A 21077-nucleotide genomic window follows, 5' to 3' on the forward strand; every position below is an offset into this window, starting at 1 on the left:
CTAAGAAATAGGTAATTTAATCAGTCCCATTTTACAGATGAAAAGACTGAGGTTTTACAGACATTAAACAATTCCTCAAGATGACCCAGTGAGTCACTATACTAGGTCTCATCTAGTTGCAAAGTGCGTGCTTTTCACCATCCTGCTTTTTCCCTACTCACTATAGTAGAAAACAGATTGTTATTATAATGTCTTTATGGAGGAGGGGACCCATGAAGTAAAAAATACATATGGCCCATAAAAGTCATAATGGGAGCCAAGTAATAGGAACATAGAGAAGTTTCCATCCTTATCCACCCATACAGCCTTCATTACTATCTATGCTTTAAGTACAAGTGGAGTCTATAAATCAGCATTAGGCTTAGTAGAAGAATTAGACACAACTAAAGATAGAAATTCTGGATATAAGAATGATGAATCACAGACCTGTACCCCTGAAACAAATAATACATTATATGTTAATTAATTGAATTTAAATTTTTTTAAAAAAAGGAAAAATAAATAAATAAATTTGCTTGGGGCACCCGGATGGCTCAGTTGGTTAAGCATCTGACTCTTGATTTCAGTTCAGCTCATGATCTCAGGGTTGTGAGATCGAGCCCCTGTGAGGCCCAGTGCTGGGCGGGGAGCCTGCTTAAGATTTTCTCTCCCTCTTTGCCCCTCCCCCCCAGCCCCCCAGCTCAAGCACATACACTCTCTCGCTCTAAAAAATAATAATAATAAAACAAAATAAAATAAATTTGCTTGTAAAAAAATGAAATTCTGGACATAAAAAGGAAATTTTTCTGTTTCTGGTTTGTAGACCATTGAGCATATAACATACATCATGCGGTCTGCTGTGATGGAGGAGGCCATTATTTCCTGCCTAATTGTCTTCTGCTTTTACCCTCATTGCCCAAATTAGAATGTTTTCCACAGCTCTTTGGGCTGCCACGGGAGCTAAAGGCCCTGTCTAGCTTTCTGTTCTAACACAGGTTCAGGTTAGAATATTCCACTAACACCTCTGTAGAATGTTAGGATAGCTTCCATTTTTCATTCAACACATTTGAGCACCTGCTATGCATTAGGCTTTTTACCAGCACTGCATATACACTGGTAAATATAACAGACATACTTCCCACCCTCATGGAGTTTGTAATCTTTAACCAACAAACATACAATAAATATGTAGTTTTATATTGTGATAAATACCAAAAAGAGAACCAACAGAGTGTGTTGATAGAGAATTACTTAGCTCAGTTACTCAAGGAAGGTCTCTAATTGATGAGGAGAAACCAGCCATGTGGCAAGCAGAGAGAACACTCTAGAAGGAAGAGCATATGTGAAGGCCCCCAAGTAAAGAGAAGCCTAGCACATACCAAGCCAGTGAGGTGTGAGTGAAATGAGAAAAAGGGAAAGCTGAAGAAGGTAAGAATGAAGAGCTAGGCAGCAGTCAGATTAGTCATGGTAGGGCCTTGTAGACGTGGTAAGGAGATTGAATTTTATTCTAAGAACAATGAAAAGTCATTAGAAGTCTTCTGCAAGAGACTTATGTCATGTGAATTATATGTTTGCAGAAGATTTTCTGACAACTGAGTAGTGTATTAGAGAGGGCAAGAATGGAAGCAAGCGTACTGGTAACAAGACTGTTAATGTGGTCCAGGTTCTGAATTTTCCAAATTTTCCAAATGGTAATTCTTTTGTTATTGTCTGCTATACCGCCATCCCTCCCCCCAAAGCAGGGTTCATATTCCAAGTTGTCCAGACATGTTTGTGGAACACTAGTCTCTCAAGATGGTCTCTGAAAATAAGACTCTGGTCAAATAAATGTAAGAAATTCTGCATGCTAAATCCCCTTCTTGGAGACTCAGAATGTAATGTATTAAAGGTGCCAGGAAGTGTTTCAGAACATTTGTGTATCCCAGTATTTCTCCAAATTACTGGACCATGGAACATTTTATCCCCCTCCCCCAATATAATGTTAATATCCTGCAAAACTGATATTCTCCAGAGCACATTTAAGGAAATGCTACCATAAGTCTTTCTAACCAAGAGTTAACTCATTGTTCTTGGTTTACTGAGACCCCATTTTTCCACCTCCCTATCAATTATTTCAATGGTTTAGACAATATTTTCTGACTCCACCTATATTATATGATCATATCAGCCCTTATATGACTTATTTCTTCTCTCCATTTCTACCATCTATTTTCTGCCACGTGTCTCTTTACTTTTACATTGTAAAAGTTGATGAAGTTCTCCTTTGTTTCAGTAACGATAATTGTCTTCTTTGTTTCTGGATCTGGATCTTCTATGAGACAGCTGTTGAGTATCCTGAAATGATCCTCTATATCAGTAATATTTTATCTCAAATTTTCTATCTCTGTCTAAAGCTCTCTATATGGAAGATTTTCTCTTCCAATTATTTTATTGGATTCTTTCTTTTAAGAGCTTTTTGGAGATATGATTCAATACAAATTTATTTAAATGTACACTTTAAGTGTACAACTCAATAGTTATTTATAGAGTTGTGGAAGCACAACACAATCTAATTCTAGAATATTTAATTTCAAAAAGAAACCCTGTACCTATGAGCAGTCACTCTCCATTTCCCCACAATCTCCACCAGCCCTAACCAACCACTAATCTACTTTTTGTCTCTATAGATTATCTATTCTGTTAATTTCATATAAAGGAAATCATACAATGTGGGGCCTTTTGTGACTGGCTTCTTTCAGTTAGCATAATGTTTTCGAGCTTCATCCATGTTGTAACCTGTACTGGTATTTCATTTCTTTTTATTGTCAAATAATATTCCAATTTATGGATATACCACTTTTTATTTATCCATTCATCAGCCACGGATATTCATCAGCCACCCACTATGAATATTTGTACACATGTTTTTATGGACATACATTTTCATTTCTCTTGGGTATATACCTCAGAGTGGAATTGCTGAGTCATAATGGTAACTCTGTGTTTAACCTTTTTTGAGTAATTGCCAGACTGTTTTCTGAAGCGGTTGCACCATATTACATTCCCACCAGCAGTGTATGAAAGTTCCAGTTTCTCCACATCTTCTCCAATATGTATTCTTTTTACTTTCTCCAATATTTATTCTTGCATATTTTTTTATTTTGACCATCCAAATGGATATGAAGTGGTAACTCATTGTGATTTCGATTTGCATTTCCTTAATGACTAATGATACTAGGCATCCATTCTTGTGCTTACTGGCTATTTGCATATCTTCATTGGAGAAATGCCATTTCAAGTTCCTTTTGCTCAATTTTAAAATAGGCTATCTGCCTTTTTATTGTTAATTTGTAAGAGTTCTTTATATATATCTTGGATACAAGTCACTTATCAGTTACATGACTTGCAAACATTTTCTCCCATTCTGTATTTTCACATTCTTTTTTTTTTTAAAGATTTTATTTATTTATTCATGAGAGACAGAGAGAGAGAGGCAGAGGGAGAAGCAGGCTCCCAAGGAGCAGAGAGCCCGATGCAGGACTCGATTCCAGGACCCTGGGATCATGACCTGAGCCGAAGGCAGACGCTTAATCGTCTGAGCCACCCAGGCGCCCTGTATTTTCACATTCTTGATGGTATCATTTGATACACAAAACTTCTTAATTTTGATGAGGTACAATTAATCAATGTTTTCTTTTATCACTTATGTTTTTAGTGCTATACCTAAGAAATCAGTGTCTAACCTTTACTAGACTTAATTTCAGCAATTATAAGTTTAGTCTCAAAAAATATCTTTTTGTTCTCTTTGTACCTTTTTTTTCATAGAAATGTGTTTTTATTCTGCAAGTACAATATCTTCCTATATCTTCATAAGGATACTAATTTCAAATTTTTATTTTTAAAATTCTTTTTTTTTTAAAGATTTTATTTATTTATTTGAGAGAGCGAGCACAAAGGAGGAGGAGAGGGAGAAGCAGACTCCCTGCTGAACAGAGAGCCTGACTCAGGACTTGATCCCAGGACCCCGAGATCACGACCTGAGCCGAAGGCAGATGCTCAACAGACTGAGCCACCCAGGAGCCCTATTTTTAAAATTCTGGTCTTGAACTATAATTCTTCCTGGGTCAATTTATTTATTTATTTATCTCGGGTTTTCTCTTTCATGCTACTGGTTTCCTTCGTATGTCTTGTGATCTTTGGCTATCTATTCATATTTTAAAATTGGGGATAAGTAGATTCTTCTAGGTAGCAGGTACAGAATTTTCTCAGCTGTTCAATATTTAGGCTTTTTAGATAAGTCCTTCCTTGCTCTAGGATCTCTATTTTGTCGGCAGAGCTTGTTCACCAACACACTTCGCTTTAGAGAGGGAGTAAGGTAGTGCACAGACAGCCTTTGGGCTAGGGTATCTGGCAGTGCTTTATCTCAGTGTTTTACTCTGCAGGAACAACTCCATTTTAGCAACCAGTTTATCCCTAGGCAATCCCTTCAATTTCTTTGGTGAAGGCTCCTAAATCTTGGGTTGGGATTTGCTCAGAGATAATAGATTGAGCTGTCTTTACTCTGTATGGGCAGTGTAGAGGACTTAAAATGATGGAGGGAAGAGCTGAGCTGTAAGTGTAGTTTCACTGCAGACAGACTTTTATATAAACCCCTTGGCTCGGTCTCCCTGTCTCGCCCCAACCCTTCCTGACTCTGAGGCTATCTGCTAGGTGGACTGGCTGCATTTTCCCAGAGCCTATGTTCTGTGGGTTGCCACTTCCTCACTCTGCTTGATCTGTCAACAGCCTTCCACCCGTTTTATGGAAATCTGCAAAGTCTCTCATCTGCTATGACCCCTCTTTTGTGTGTTTGTTACTATGGATTCATTCCTTCTCAGTCTTTAATAGGAGCTGGGATGGTGGTTCCGAGGGAGGGGAGCTTGTGCTCAGAGCACATCCTGAACTTGAAGCACACCCAGTATGTTTCAAAGCCGTCTTTTGTTACCCCAGGGATTGTATTCCCTGAATATGAATGTGTGTTCATCTTGCTGTTACTTCCTTCTGAAAAGCTCCCTCTTCTGCACGTGATGGCCCTTGAAAGAGAGATGCTAGCTGTCCCAAAGGAGGAAGTCATCCTTTATTAATTCTCTCGCCCCACTTTGCTGAGCTATCCATCAATAAACCATATATACCCTAACTTCTATCTCTTCTGCCATTACCTTAACCCAATCTACCATCATCTTGTAATGAAACGGTATTCTTGCTGAGCTCTTTTGAGCCCTTACTTTTGTACCTTGAAATCTATTTGGCACAGAGAATAGGGTAGACTCTAGGGTATGTCACTGCTCTTACAAAAACCCTGTAATGGTTTTCCATTGCTTAGAGAATAAAATATACAACTTCTTTACCATGGTATACAAAGTCCAGTAGTGACCCTGTTCTGGCCTATCTGTGTTCTCACTTTCTGCCATTCTCCTCTGGCTCACTATACTGCCCATCTCTCTATTCCTCAAATGCCTTACCCTTACTTCTGATTCAGGACATTGACAAACATGGCCCAGAACTTCTACCTAGAACTTTCTTTTCTCTACTCAAATACAAAATAGGTGTTCAATAAATATTTGCTGAGAGGAAATTTAGTCGTCATCTCACTAGGGATGTGAAGGCCTCAGAAAAGCTCCAGGAAACACACTTGCAGTGAGTATCTGCTTTTCTTGACACTGCCACTTCGGCAACAGAATAGATTAGCTCCTTACTCTACAGCAGATCCAGCAATACACCCCAAATAAGTTAAGAGAGCCTAACACTGAAAATTAAAACATTAGGAAGCCTAGATGGAAATGAAATAGTAACTTTATCCTAAATGTGTAAGGGAAGAAGCAGAAAAGGCTATCAACAAGAAAGCAGACAAGAACAATTATAATAAAAATGAACTTCGGAAACAATAAGAATATGTTTCAAAGTAATAAGAAAAGCAATAGATTAAGATAAAATTGTCATTATGTAGATGATGCATAAAAGTTTACAAAAGAAAAACAGAAAACTGATATAACCCTAAAAAACAATTCTTACCCTTCTAGATAAAAAATCACTGACTAGGGATGCCTGGGTGGTTCAGTTGGTTAAGCGTCTGCCTTCAGCTCAGGTTGTGATCCCAGGGTCCTAGGATCAAATCTCACATTGGGCTCCCTGCTCTGTGGGAAGCCTGCTTCTCTCTCTACTTGTGTGCTCTCTCTCTCTCTGACAAATAAATAAATAAAATCTTTAAGAAAAAAAATCACTGACTAAAAATGGCCAGTTCACAAATAAGGAAATGAAAATAATAAAACAAGCATTTTATTAAGTACTTCCCATATGCTAGTCCTGAAGAAATAAACATGAAGATTCTATCTCTGTCCTAGTGGAGTTATATCCTAATTGGGAAGATAATTCTGTTTAGTCCTGTAACTACCTAAGTAAAAAACCTTAAAATTGGTTCTCTGAAACTAAAGCTAATCATTATGATTTATATAAATCACTATAATTTATTTAAATCACTATACAATGATTTACAATGCTTCACAATCACATTTGTGCATACTGTTTTCAGATCAGATGAATTTAGAACCATCGGTTGAATAAGACCGTATTCATTCAATAAGCATTTATAAGACACCTACTATATTCTAAATGAATAAAACATAGACTAGGTCCTGGTCCCAGGCCACAGTCTATCAGGGAAGGCAGATATGTAAATAAATAATTTATCATCAATTTGATAAGTGCTAGAGAAAAAAATAAACAAAATGCTATTAATAAGGACAGAGGAGGTGATAAAAAATCTTGCCTGAGGATGTCAGAGAAGACTTGTTGAAAAGAGGAAAAATGAGAGGAGAGTGATATTCCAAAGAAAATGACACAAACTAAAAAGGGGCAAAGGTAAAAAGTGTATAGTGTCTTCCAAAATTTACATATACTTTGATGTAGCTAAGGGCAGGTGGTGCACAGGGGTATAGCTGATTACTAGCTGCAAAGTGAGGCAGGTACTGGACCCTACAGGCCAGGGGTGCACATGAAAGCATTTGGACTTCAAGCAAGAGTGATTTGACCACATGTTGTATTTTTTAAAAAAACTACTCAGAAAATCTTGAGGTGCCTGGGTGGCTCAGTTGTTAAGCATCTGCCTTCGGCTCAGGTCATGATCCCAGGGTCCTGGGATCGAGCCCCGCATCGGGCTCCCTGCTCAGCGGGAAGCCTGCTTCTCCCTCTCCCTCTCCCCCTGCTTGTGTTCCCTCTCTCGCTGTGTCTCTCTCTGTCAAATAAATAAATAAAATCTTTAAAAAAAAAAAAACTACTCAGAAAATCTATATGGAGAAATTATTAGAGTCTGAGACTAGATATAGAGAAACCATCCAGGAGGAAGAAAGGTTTAAAATAAAAATGAAAAGAAGATGGGATGTGAGTGATACTAAGAAGTCAGAAATAACAGAACTTAATAACGAACTAATGGACTATGTGAACAAAGGAGAGGAATGAAAGTAAAATGGCCTCCTGGTCTGTACCTCAGGCAAAATGGTTATAGTGTCATTAACCAAACCTGGGATGGGAGAAAGGAGACAACATAAGGTTTTAGAAAATGTTCAGTTCCCTTCATAGTTAACAGAATTCAAATTTAAACATCCATGAGGCACAGTCTTGCATTAATTAAAATAGAGTAAATTAATAAAAATATAATCACCACTGTGGGGTACTGGGGGAAAAGGTATACTAATACATTGCTGCCCTACAACCTGGTGAAGTCGTTCTGAAAAGAAATTTGGCAACAAATATAAAAGCCATAAAAATTATCATGTTCTTTGACCCAGAAACACAACTTTTTGGAATATAGCCCAAGGATATAATTCAAAAGAAATAAAAAACCTATTTGTATAAAGATGTTTATAGCTGTGCTATATATTACAGACAAAAACTGGAAACAGCCCAAATGCCCAACAGTGAGGGAATGTTTAAGCAGACTTTGGTACATTAATGCAATGGGGTATTTTATTGCTATTAAGAATGACAAATATAAGAACTATGTAGAAATAAAAAAGGGCAATATAAAGCAATGAGTAAAAAATGCAGAACTCAAAATGATGCATATAGAATGATCATAACTATGTAAAATGATATCTGTATTACCAGGAGTATTGGAAAAGACTACAGAGTTGGTAATTTAGAGTGCTGACATTTTTGTTATTGTTGGTTGAGTTGCTGGGAATGTTTATGTGTTTCAAGTTATAATTCACTGTATATTTAGTACATACACATTAAGAAAGATATATCTCCACTTCTTTCTGGCACATAAAATTTTTAAAAGTGCTCATCTGTACCTTTCCTTTCCATAAGTGATTTTCTCTAATCTCTTGAGTCCTATTAATTTTTGGATGTATGGGGAAGTGGACTCCATCCATACTCCATGACCTTCTAACTCAATCAAATCCCACCCCTTATGGTCATTCATAGCACCATGTACCTTTCCTTGGTATTGTCTTAGTTTTAAGATCAGTTAATTAATGTTTACATCTCCCCTACCATATTGTATGCTCCATGAGGGCAGAGAAAGTATCTGTTTTTGTTTATTATTATATTCCTAGTTCTTAATGTAATACCCAGAACATTGCAGTTACTCAAGAAACATTTGCAGGGTGAATGAATGATTGACCCTGTAGGTCATGTTACTGAGAGGGCATTGTCAGTTCCATGAAAATACACTGATCAAACCATTAAAGAAAAAGGACAATCCAAAAGAATAGCTACATGGATTAAAATGATAGTTATTGGCCTTGCTTTATTATGTATTATGAATTATGAATAAAGTTCTATACATGTGGTTCTTATCCCTTAATTGTAACACATAAAATGAAATCAATCTCTCCATCTCCATCACACACACACACACACACACACACGAGTAATTTCAAAGTTCAGTTAAAGCATGCAAAAGGAAACCAAGAGCTGCATTTGTGGGTAGGGACCAAGGTCATGAAATTGCTGTGTAAAAAAAAGGGAAAGTTGCTCCTAAAAGAAATGGGGAGAAAAGAAAAGGGTGGGGAAAAGACGGGAGCTGAACTAAGGGCTTAGGAATTCTTTGTAAAAAGGAAAATGTCTAAAATTAAATTTTGGGTAGTTAATGTTGTTACAGTGCAGATCCATGTGCCTTCCCAAACCTTCAGTGATGTCTGCTATGTTCATTACCTTAGATCAAGACTAAGCCACCCTAAAAGGGAGGACAGAGTTATAAGAGCCATCAAGCCACAAGGGCCATCTTGGAGGTTGGCCAAAAGTTTCTCTCCTCTGATAATCAATATTTATCTAACCTCATTTGGAATGTATACCTCACTGGAAAATGTCTTACTCATCTTTCAATTTCCAGGAATAACCATACCTATTCCAGAGTATGACAGGATTGCACATGACAGGTGTGTCTTGGTGCATACTCTGTGCTCCCAGGGAACTCCTGATTCTCCAACTTCATAGTTCCCACCCTTTCTGCTCCAGTCACATCTCCACTTCAGGTCTTGGATCAACATATAGCTTCAGCCTTCCTCATACCATTCCCTCAGACATTCCTTCTGACTCTGTATAACTGAATCTAACCTGCATGGATTCAATCTGGGCTGGCCTACCAACACTATTTAACATAGTGCCTCATCCATACCAAGTGCTTAAAAAAGATTATTAGATTCAGTCAAAACTGATTAAATGTGGTAATAACTCTAATGCTTTAATCTACAAGTAGCAGTAGTGTTTCTCAACTTTTTAATCCAGCTATACTGGCCAGGGTTTTGTCAAGCTTTACTTTCTAGAAGTGGTCATAAGAATAGAGTAACAATATTTTGACTTTTAAAAAATATAAAATGTGATGAAATGCTATAATATTAAATGTGCTTTTTAAAACAATGTAATCCCTTCCAACCTGCCCAGGAGATTGTGATATCCTTCCCCAATTTCACCACCTTCTGCTGACTATGGAGGGCCTGGAGAGATGCAAAGCTCTTCTGCTGCTTGATGGAGAATCACTGATTTAGAACTGGGGAAGTCACTATGAAAAGTCTCTCCATCCTGGGCGCCTGGGTGGCTCAGTTGGTTGGGCGACTGCCTTCGGCTCAGGTCATGATCCTGGAGTCCTGGGATCGAGTCCCGCATCGGGCTCCCTGCTCGGTGGGGAGTCTGCGTCTCCCTCTGACCCTCCTCCCTTTCATGCTCTCTGTCTCTCATTCTCTCTCTCTCAAATAAATAAATAAAATCTTTAAAAAAAAGAAAAAAGAAAAAAGAAAAAGAAAAGTCTCTCCATCCTTCTTAAGACCACAAATAACCAGGAAAAATATAAATACATTAATTCATTACATTTATGAAGAGTCTTATAAGAACTGCTAAAAAATATGACCTACCCATCTAGGAGGGCGATGACGTTCTTCCTGGGTCTCCCAATATTAGGGCCATACAAGCTGGCTCTGGAGTAAATCCGGATGGGTTGCAACAGGCTCTTCAGCTGGATGTAATCCTTTCCCAACTGGCTGCCATTTACCGCCCGGCCATGCATGGTTCGATAGTTATTTGGCTCTAGATTAAAAGCAGACATGCAAGTCAGAGTTGAGAAGGGTAAGGCTCTGTCAACCCTTTCCTGTCCACAGATCTTTCTGCCTTTTTCTTAACAATGTGAATAAAATAACCAAAAAGAGAGTGTAAGCTAGTTTAACATGAGGAACCATCATAACAAAAAGTTAAGGGCCATTTTAGCATTCTACTCATTTTCAAACTAATCTTCACATAAGATCACCTAATCCACAAGAGAGAGACCATGCTGATTTTTGGGTGATACTTCATAATCAATGGTCTACTGGGCTGAATAGTGTCTCCCAAAGTTCATGTCTACCTGTAACTTCAGAATGTGAACTTATTTGGAAATAGAGTCTTTGAAGATATAGTTAAGATGAGGTCATATGAGATTAGGGTGTGCCCTAAATTCAGTGCCTGGTGTCTTTATAAAAAAAATGAACGGAGAGGGAGATTCAGGTACACAGACACACTGGGAAGAGGACCATGTGTCGACAGAGGCAAAGATTGGAAGAATGCTGCTATGCCAAGGATTGCTGGCAGCAGCTACTAAAAGCTGAGAAAGAGGCATGGAATAGATCCTCCCTCAGAGCCTCCAGAAGGAATCAACACTGGCAATGCTCTGATTTCAGGCTTCTGGTTCCCTGAACTGTGAGAGAATACATTTCTGTTGTTTTATACTACTGAGCTTATGGTAATTTGTTAGGAACAGGCTTAGGAAACTGATACAAATGGTAAGAAAGGAAAGTTTTATAAAGATGGCCATTGTATCAAAAAGAAAAATCTTAATGTTTAATAACAAAGTGGCTGGGTGAAATAATTTAGAGCACAACACCCTCCCTCAGTTTCTATTAACTTGGTAGTTCTAAAAGGGCAAGGAAAGTCCTAAAAACCAGCAACTCCACTGCTGGAGGGAGCTAACTTGATTTGGAATTAAGCACATGCTCCAGGTAGGGCAGATACCTTGGCTACCTTGAGGTTTTGTAGTGTCAAGAAATTGACCAGCAGACCTGCAAGAAATTTTACAAGGAGATTTGTGGAATAAGACAGACACAGTGGGCCTTGATAAGCTCACACATACGACACGCTTTCACTACTGTGTCTCCTGACTTAAAAATAGTTTATGTGGAGTTAATGTTACTCCCTTCACCATATTCTACATGGTTTCCTCAATGTAAAATGTCCAGCACATGCAGGACCATATCTCCATATGTGACCAGACCCACTAATTAAATATAAGTAACTCAGCTACTCCACTCTCAGATGGAAAGCCCCATTCTTGCAGATCTGTAATTTAAATGCATACCCCTTGTCGTCTGGAAGGCTGTGCATGCTCAGGAGAGACTGGAGAGGGCACTAACTATCCATGTACTCATAGATGAATGTGAAACCTAGCACATTTATAAAGGAGACAATGAGAAGGCATGCCAGAAAAGAAAAGCCAGTAAGAATTATAAACTGTTTAAATTTGGAATCTGTTCTCCAACTCACACACAGATCCACTGGCAAAGGATGGAAGCCTTACTGGTGCAAAGTAAGCACAGCCTCTAATCAATCATTGTCTAACATTAAGCTATGCTGACTCAGGGACAACCTCTAGGAAGCTGGCCTTAAGAAATGATTAAAAAATAGAAAAACTTAAGATATATCAGCATCTACACAATGCAAGAGAGACAGACTCTACAGAATTATTCCATATAAGTCACTAAACAAACAAACAAAAAAGAAACAAACAAAAAAAAAAAACAGCCTCTGGGATGGAGGATTCAGAATCCAGAGTTGTTCCAACATATTACCTAAAATGTAAATTTTCAACAACAACAAAAATTACAATGTGCAAAGAAATAGGATAGTGTGACCCATAAGCAAGTAAAAAAGCAGTCAACAGAAACTTTCTCCTAAGGGACCCAAATGTTAGACTTCATGGGCAAGGAATTCAAAACTACTATTATAAATATGTTCAAAGAGAGAACAGGAACAATAAAAAATTAAAGGAAAGTATGATTGTATTGACCAATCAAATATAAATGAAGAGACAGAAATTATAAAAAATTATCAAATGGAAATTTTGGAACTGAAATGATTTTCACATACAGAGGAACACAAGGAATTATCAGCTGAATTTTTACCAGAAATAATGCAGGCCAGAAGACTATAGGAGGACGTATTCAAAATGCTAAATAAAAAAAACGTCAGCCAAGAATTCTATATGTAGCAATCTATCCTTCAAAACCGAAAGCAAAATTTAAACCTTAACCAGAAAAACAAAGGAAAGAATTTGTTGTGAGAAAATCTGCCTTACAAGGAATGAGAAATGAAGTCTTTCTGTTTGAAAGGAAATGACACCAGATGGTGACTCAAAATGGCGCAAAGAAATAGAGAACACCAGTAACGGCAGTTGCATAGGTAAATATAAAAGACAGTTGAAAATATTCATTACTCTTTCCTTAACTAATTTAAATAGCAGTTACATAAAACAAAAATTACAAAACTGTATTGTCGGGCTTATGACATATGAAAACGTAATGTTTAGAATAATAATGGCATGAAGGAGGGGAAAATTGAGTTCTATCGGAGCAAAGTTTCTATAGTTACTTGGAATTAAGTTAGTATTATTCTAAAGTAGATTGTAATGAGTTCCTGTGTATTACAATAAGAAACTACTATGAAAATAAGTAAAACAAAATAAAAACAAAGAAATTAAAGTAATACCTTAGACAATATCTCTTCTGCATAAAAAAGTAGTACAGGAGAAACAGAGGAACAAAAAAATGAAATAAATGGAAAATAGCAAGATGGCAGATATAAATTCAACCATATCAACAATTACATTAAATGTAAATGGATTGAACACTCCAGTTAAAAGCAGAAATTGTCAGGTTGAATAAAAATCTAAGATCCAACTAAAGAGACAGACTTTAAACTAAAAGATACAAATAGGTTGAAAGTAAAAGGGTGAAGAAGATATGCCAGGCAAACAGTAACCATAAGAGAGCTGGAATGACTATACTAATATCAGACAAAATAGACTTTTTAAGACAACAATGTTTAAGACAACAATGTTACTAGAGATAATGTGGGGCATTTTATAATGATAAAAGGGTCAATTTGTTGGGAAGATATAACAATTACAAACATAGACATACCAACAACAGAATACCAAAATACATGAAGCAAAATTAAAGACAAAAATAGAAAAGCCAGCAATAATAGGAGACTTCAATACCACATTCTCAGTAATCATTAGAACAACCAGACAGAAAATTAGCACTGATACAGAAAACATGAATAACACTATCAGCCAACTTGACCTGATTGATATCTGTACAGTACTCCACCCAACAACAGTAGGATACTCATTTTTTTAGTGCATATAGAACGTCCTTCAGGACAGACCATATGGTAAGCTATAAAACAAGTCTCATCTATTTAAAAGGATTAAATCATATAATGTATGTGCCCTGACCACAACAGAATTAAAATAGAATTCAACAGAAAGAAATTTGAGAAATCTGTAAATATTTGGAAGTTAAACAAATAATCCATGAATCAAAGAAGAAATCACAAGGGGAATTAGAAAATATTTTTAATGAAATGAAAATGAAAATATAATGTGTAAAAACATATGGGATGACACCAAAGGCACAATCCATGAAAGAAATAATTGATGAGCTGTACTTCATTAAAATTAAAAACATTTGCTCTGCAAAACACAATGTTATGAGAATGAGAAGACAAGCCACAAACTGGGAGAAAATACTTGCAAAAGACACATCTGATAAACGACTGTTATCCAAAATATACAAAGAACTCTTAAAGTTTAGAAACAAACCACCTGATTTAAAAATGGGAAAAAGTCTTCAATAGACACCTCACCAAAGAAGATACACTGATGGCAAATAAAAATATGAAAAGATAAGCAAAATGAAAATATGTTCCATATATGTCATCAGGGAAAGGCAAATTAAAACACAATTAAGGGCACCTGGGTGGCTCAGATGGTCGGCCATCTGCCTTCAGCTCAGATCATGATGCCCAGGTCCTGGGACTGAGTCCCACACTGGGCTCCCTGCTCAGAGAGCAGTCTGCTTCTCCCTTTGCCCCTCCCCCCTGCTCATGCTCTCTGTCTTGCTTGCTCGCTCTCTCTCTCTCAAGTAAATAAATTTTTAAAAATCTTAAAATAAAAAAAATAATTAAAAAAAACAACAATTAAATACCACTGCATGCCTATTTGAATGGTCAAAATTTGTTAACACTGACAGCACTAAACACTAGGTAGAATGTGGAGAAACAGGAATGCTCATTTATTGCTGGCAGGAATGAAAAATGATATGGTCACTTTGGAAGAGTTTGGTGGTTTCTTACAAAACAAAATATATTCTTACTATATGATGCAGCAATTGTGCTCCTTGTTATTTATGCAAAGGAGTTGAAATTTTATATCTTCACTTTTGTCTACACATGAATTTAAAGCAGCTGTATTCATAATTGCCACAACTTAGAAGAATGAATATGTCCTTCTGTAGATGAATGGATAAATGAACTGTGGTACATCTACACAATGGAATATTATTCAGCACTAAAAAGAAATGAGGTAACAGCCATGAAAAGATATGGAAGAACCTTAAATGCATAACATTAAGTAAAAGAAGCCAATCTGAAAAGGCCACATACTGTATAATTCCAACTATTTGACATTCTAGGAAAAACAAAATTAGGGACAGAGTGAAAAGAGTAATGGTTGGCAAAGTTCAGGGACAGGAAGGAGGGATAAACAGATGGATCATAGAGGATTTTTAGGACAGTAAAAACACTTTTATGACAACATAATGCTGGATATATGTCATTGTACATTTATCCAAATCCAAAGTATATTCACACTAAAGTGAACTATAATGTAAATTACAAACATAGGGTGATTATGATGTATTATTGTAGGTTCACCAATTGTAAAAAATGCACCATTGTGGTGGGGGATGCTGACAGTGGGGTAGGCTATGCATGTATCAAGGCAGGGAATATATGGGAAATGTCTACCTTTCTTTCAATTTTGCTGTAAACCTAAAACTGCTCCCCCCCCAAAAAAGTGTTAAAAAAGTGTAGAGACACAAAGAGACAGTAGGGATGCACAGAGAGAAGGCCATGTGAGAACATAGTGAGAGGCTGGACATCTGCAAACTAAGAAGAGAAGCTTCAGAAGAAACCAGATCTGCTGATACCGGCTGATCCTAGACTTTGGGCTTCCAGAACAGTGAGAAATTAAATTTTTGTTGTCTAGAAGAAAAAAAAAGACTCCTATATTAGAAAAGAAGAAAGATCTCAAATTAATAACCTAAGCTTCTAACTTAAAAAAAAAAGCAGAAAAAGAAGAGAAAACTAAACCCAAAGCAAGAAAGAATGAAATAAAAAAAATTAGAGTGGAAATTAATGATATTTAAAAAATAGAGAAAACCAATAAAAGCAAAAGTTGGTTCTTTGAAAAGATCAACAAAACACATACCATTAGCTAAACTGACCAAGAAACAAAAGAAAGAAGTCACAGATTACCGAAATTAGGAATGAAAGAAGGAACAACACTAAGGACCTCACAGTAATTAAGAAGATAAGGGACTACTATGAACAACTTTATGCCATTAATTTAGACAACTTAGATAAAATGAAAGATTTTCAAGAAAGATACAAGTTATTAAAACCAACTCAAAAAGAAATAGAAAATCTGTATAGGCTTATAACAACAAAAGACATTGAATTAATCATTAAGAATATTTCCACAAAGAAAGCCCAGACCTAGATGGATTAATTGGTGAATTCTAACAAATATTTGAGGAAGAAATAATACCAAACCAATCCTTCATAAACTCTTCCAGAAAATGGAGGAAGAGGGAACACTTCTCAATTCATTTTATGAGGCCAATATTCCCCCGATACCAAAGTCAGACAAAGACATCACAAGAAAAGAAAATTCCTCATAAATATAGATCCAAAAATCCCAACAAAATAGTTACAGACTGAATCCAGTAATATATAAGAAGTATTACAATACAATGGCCAAGGGGGATATATACCAGGAATGCAAGACTAATTTAATATCAAAAATCCAACTAATGTAAAATATCATATTAATGGAAGACCAAAAACACAGTATCATCTCAATAGGTGCAAAAAAAGAGGCATTTGGCAAAATCCAACACTTACTCCTGATAAATATTCTCAACAACTATGAATAGAAGGGAAATTCTTCAATCTGATAAATAGTACCTGAGAAAAACCTACATATTTAATGATGTAATACTGAATGCTTAATGGTAAAACGTCATACTTAATAGTGAAATATTTAATGTTTTCCCCCTAAGACTGTGAACAAGCAGGAATGTGTATTCTTGCCACTTACATTCAACATTTGTGTTAGAGGTTCTAGCCAGTGTAGTCAGGCAAGGAAAGAAATAAAAAGTATCTAAATTGGATAGAAAGAAGTAAAACAGTCTTTATTCTCAGACAACATATCCTGTATATAGAGAACCCTAAACAACTCACACACATGGGGTGAAAAAACACAAAATCTACAAAACACGTTTAGCAAGTCTGGAGGATAAAAGATCAATATATAAAATCAATCATATTTCTAAATACCAGCAATGCACAATACATAAATGAAATTAAGAAAATAATTCCATTAATAATTGCATGAAAAAGAAAAAATATTTAAGATTAAATTTCACAAAAAAAGTGCAAAATTTGTACACTAAACTACAAAACACTGCTGAAATTAAAAATTGAATAAATGGGGAGATAATGTATGTTCGTGGACATACTCAGTATTCTTAAGATGGCAATTCTCCGCAAAATGATCTATAGATTCAATGCTATCTCTATTAAAATTCCAGCAGGCTTTGCTGAGGAAATTAAAAAGCTGTGTGGAAATGCAAGCACCTAGGATAGCCAAAACAATTTTATTTTATTATTTTTTAAAGATTTTATTTATTTATTCGAGACAGAGAGACTGTGAGCACACAAGCTGGGGGGAGAGGCAGAGGGAGAGGGAGAAGCAGGCTCCCTGCTGAGCAAGGAGGCTGATGCAGGGCTCTATCCCAAGACCCTGGGATTGGGGCCTGAGGTGGAGGCAGCCGCTTAACTGACTGAGCCACCCAGTTACCCCAGCCAAAACAATTTTTAAAAAATAACAAAGTTGGAGGATTTATACTTCCCATTTTCAAAACTCATTACAAAGCTATTGTAATCGAGACAATGTAGTGCTAGTATAAGGACGGACATACTGCTCAGTGGAACAGAATTAGGAGTCGAGAAATAAATCCACTTTTGGTTGATTTTTGACAACAGTGTTAATAGAATACAATAGGGAAAGAATAGTCTTTTAAGTAGTGCTGGGACAACTTGATATCTACATGCAAAAGATGAATTTTTAGACTCTAGCTTCCTAACATACTCAAAATTAACTTGTAATGGATCTTATACCTAAATGTGAAAGAAAAACTATAAAACTTTTAGAATATAGAACAAAAACATTTGTGGTTTGGGGTTAGGCAAAGAGATGATACCAAAAGTATGATCTATAAAATGAAAAACTGACAAATTGAACTTTATCAAAATTCAAAACTTCTGTACTTCAAAAGATGCCATAAAAAAAGTATAAAGAGAAGTTACAGACCAGGGAAAATATGTGCACATCATATATTTGATGAAGACCTCGTATTCAGAATATATTTAAAACTTTTATAACTCAGTAATAAAGTAACTCAATTAAAAGGGCAGAAGATTTGAGTAGACATTTCACCAAAATAGATGTAAGAATGTCTGATAAGCACATGAAAAGACACTCAGCATCATTTATCATTAGGGAAGTGCTAATTAAAGCCGTATTAAGATACTACTTCAAACTCACTAGAATGGTTATAATCAGGCAGACATTGACAAGTGTTTCCAAAGATGTAGAAAAACTAAAACCCTTATACATTTCTAGTGAAAATGTAAAATGGTAGAGCTACTTAGGAAAATATTTGGCAGTGGTTAAAAAATAAACATAAACTTACAATATGAATTAGCGACCCTCCTCCCCTCCTAGGTATGTTCCTAGGAGAAATAAAAGCATATATCCACACAAAGACTTATATGTGAAAGTTTATAGCAGCATTATTTATCAAAGCCCAAAAGCAGAAACAATCCAGATGTCCATTATCTGGTAAATGGAAAAGCAAAATGGGATATACAGCCATACACTGGAATACTATTCAGGAATGAGCTACTTTTACTTGCTACAATATGGATAAACTTCAAAAACATGCTAGGTGAAAGAAGTCAGATGCAAAAGACTATTATATGATCCAATTATATGAAATGTCCATAAAAGACAAATCTATAGATAGGAAACAGATTAGGGTTTGCTGAGATAGGACATGGTTACAGGGATTGATGGCAAATGGGCATGAGGCCTCTTTTTGGAGTTATGGGAATGTTCTAAAATTGGACTTCAGAGATGTTTGTTCAAGTATATAAATTTGATAACTGAATTGCAAAATGAAGAGGAAGGAAGGGAGAGTGAGAGGGTGAGAAAGGGGAAAGGAGAAAGGGAGAGAGGAGGATAGGAGGGACTGAAGGCAGGGGTACATTAATTCATTGTCAGAAAACAATAGGATCAAGTTGAATACTTCAATTTGAATTACTAAAGGACAAAAATGTATGAGAGAACAAAATGATGAATTGTTTTCAATCCTATTTATTATCTATCTTCTCTACTAGAATGTAGGCAGGGATATTTATCTGTTATTTACTCTTATATCTCTCAAAACAAACATAGTACCTTTGTACATATTAGGCAGTCAATAAGTATTTGTTGAATGAAAGTTGAAGGAAGTGAAGAAAGCCAATTAGTTTTAATACCGTTAAAAAAAAAACCTCATAGGGTAGTAAAAAAAAGTGCCTCCTTTTCTGTTAGAAGTCCCAAGTTCCTGACATAGATTTAGCGTTTACTGCTGTCTTTAGCAATTCTCTTTACCTTTTTCAATGTATTTCCTCACCTGCATAATATTTCCTTTATTAGGCTCTTCATTTAGCACTTTAAGGTCCAAATAGAAGAGTATCTTCCTATGTAAACTAAATACTATGTAAATATAGGATGACAATATTGTTGACAATTAACAAATAAACCTCCTAAGGAGGAAAATTGAAGGTTTTTGTCACCAACCAGTGGCAGAAAATATGCACTGTATGCCCTTTAAAATAGAAGAGACAAACAGTACTTTTTTTTTAGTAACAGCAGTATTGAGATATAATTTACATCTATACAATTCACCAAATTAATGTATATAATTCAATGGTTTTAAGTATATTTACACCGTTGTGCAATCATCACCACAACAAATTTTAGAACATTTTTATCACCCCCAAAGAAACCTCAGGCCCTTTGGCAGTTCCCTCGCATATCTCCCACCCCTAGCTCTGGGCAACCACTAATCTACTGTCTCTTTAGATTTACCTATTTTGGACGTTTTATATAAATATGTGTCTGGCTTTTTTCATTTAGCATAATCTTTTCAAGGTTCATCTATGTTGTAGAATGTATTCATTCCTTTTTTTGTGACCAAATAATATTCCATCATATGGCTATACCACATTTTATTTATCCATTTATCAGTTGATGGACATTTGGGTTGTTTCCACTTTTTGGCTATTATGAATAATGCTACCATGTATAAATTTTTCTGTGGACATATGTTTTCATTTCTCTTAAATATATACGTAGGAGTAGAATTGCTAGGTCATATAGGAACTCTATATTTAACTTTTTGAGGAACTGCCTGACTGTATTCCAAAGTGGCTACACCGTTTTACATTCCCACCAGGAGTGTATGAGGGTTCTGATTTCTCCACATCCCTGCCAATAGTTGTTATCCTTTTTTTTTTTTTTAAGATTTTGTTTATTTATTTGACAGAGAGAGACCCAGCCAGAGAGGGAACACAAGCAGGGGGAGTCGGAGAGGGAGAAGCAGGCCTCCTGCAGAGCAGAGAGCCTGATGCAGGGCTCGATCCCAGGACCCTGGGATCATGACCTGAGCCGAAGGCAGATGTTCAATGACTGAGCCACCCAGGCAGCACCGTTGTTCTCCTTTTTTTATCATGGGCATCCTAGTGGATGTGAAATACTATCTTATTGTGGTTTTGATTTGCTTTTCCCTGATGGCTAAGAATGTTGAGCATCTTTTCATGTGGTTTTTTTTTTTTTTTTTTTTTTTGGCCTTTTGTATTTTTTCTTTGGAGAAATGTCTCTTCAGATCCTTTGGTCAATAGTATTCTTTTAACGGATTCTTGAGTTGTCCTTAATATGAAGTGAAACAACACAGCAAATGATATCCACAGTTCCAAGAAACAGGTATGGATTCACTAAATCTACTGTACTTCACTATTTGGTCTCTTCCTATTTAGAAGATCAATTCAGTGGCCAAATATCCTAAGTGTTTTCTGGGCCAGTACCCTACAGATGGTCTAACTGAGGCTGTTCCAGGCCAACTTATTTTTTATCTCGTCAATTCAGAGGAAATAACAGCCTT

At 36.2% G+C, this 21077-nt stretch overlaps 1 protein-coding gene across 3 annotated transcripts in view; it reads right to left on the minus strand.

The window, feature by feature from the left end:
• The window catches only part of HPSE2 (heparanase 2 (inactive)), a 655327-nt gene that overhangs the window by 223616 nt on the left and 410634 nt on the right, over positions 1-21077 (minus strand). For all 3 annotated transcript variants that reach the window (XM_064593549.1, XM_064593548.1, XM_064593547.1), the window contains one exon: positions 10350-10521. In XM_064593549.1, coding sequence (XP_064449619.1) covers positions 10350-10521 — 172 coding nt within the window. The remainder of the gene's footprint in view (positions 1-10349; positions 10522-21077) is intronic.

This window comes from Mirounga angustirostris, unplaced genomic scaffold (genome assembly GCF_029215605.1).
Source record: "Mirounga angustirostris isolate CCGP_5_RB_7025 unplaced genomic scaffold, mMirAng1.0.hap1 SCAF_6, whole genome shotgun sequence".
NCBI classification, from domain to species: Eukaryota; Metazoa; Chordata; class Mammalia; order Carnivora; family Phocidae; genus Mirounga; species Mirounga angustirostris.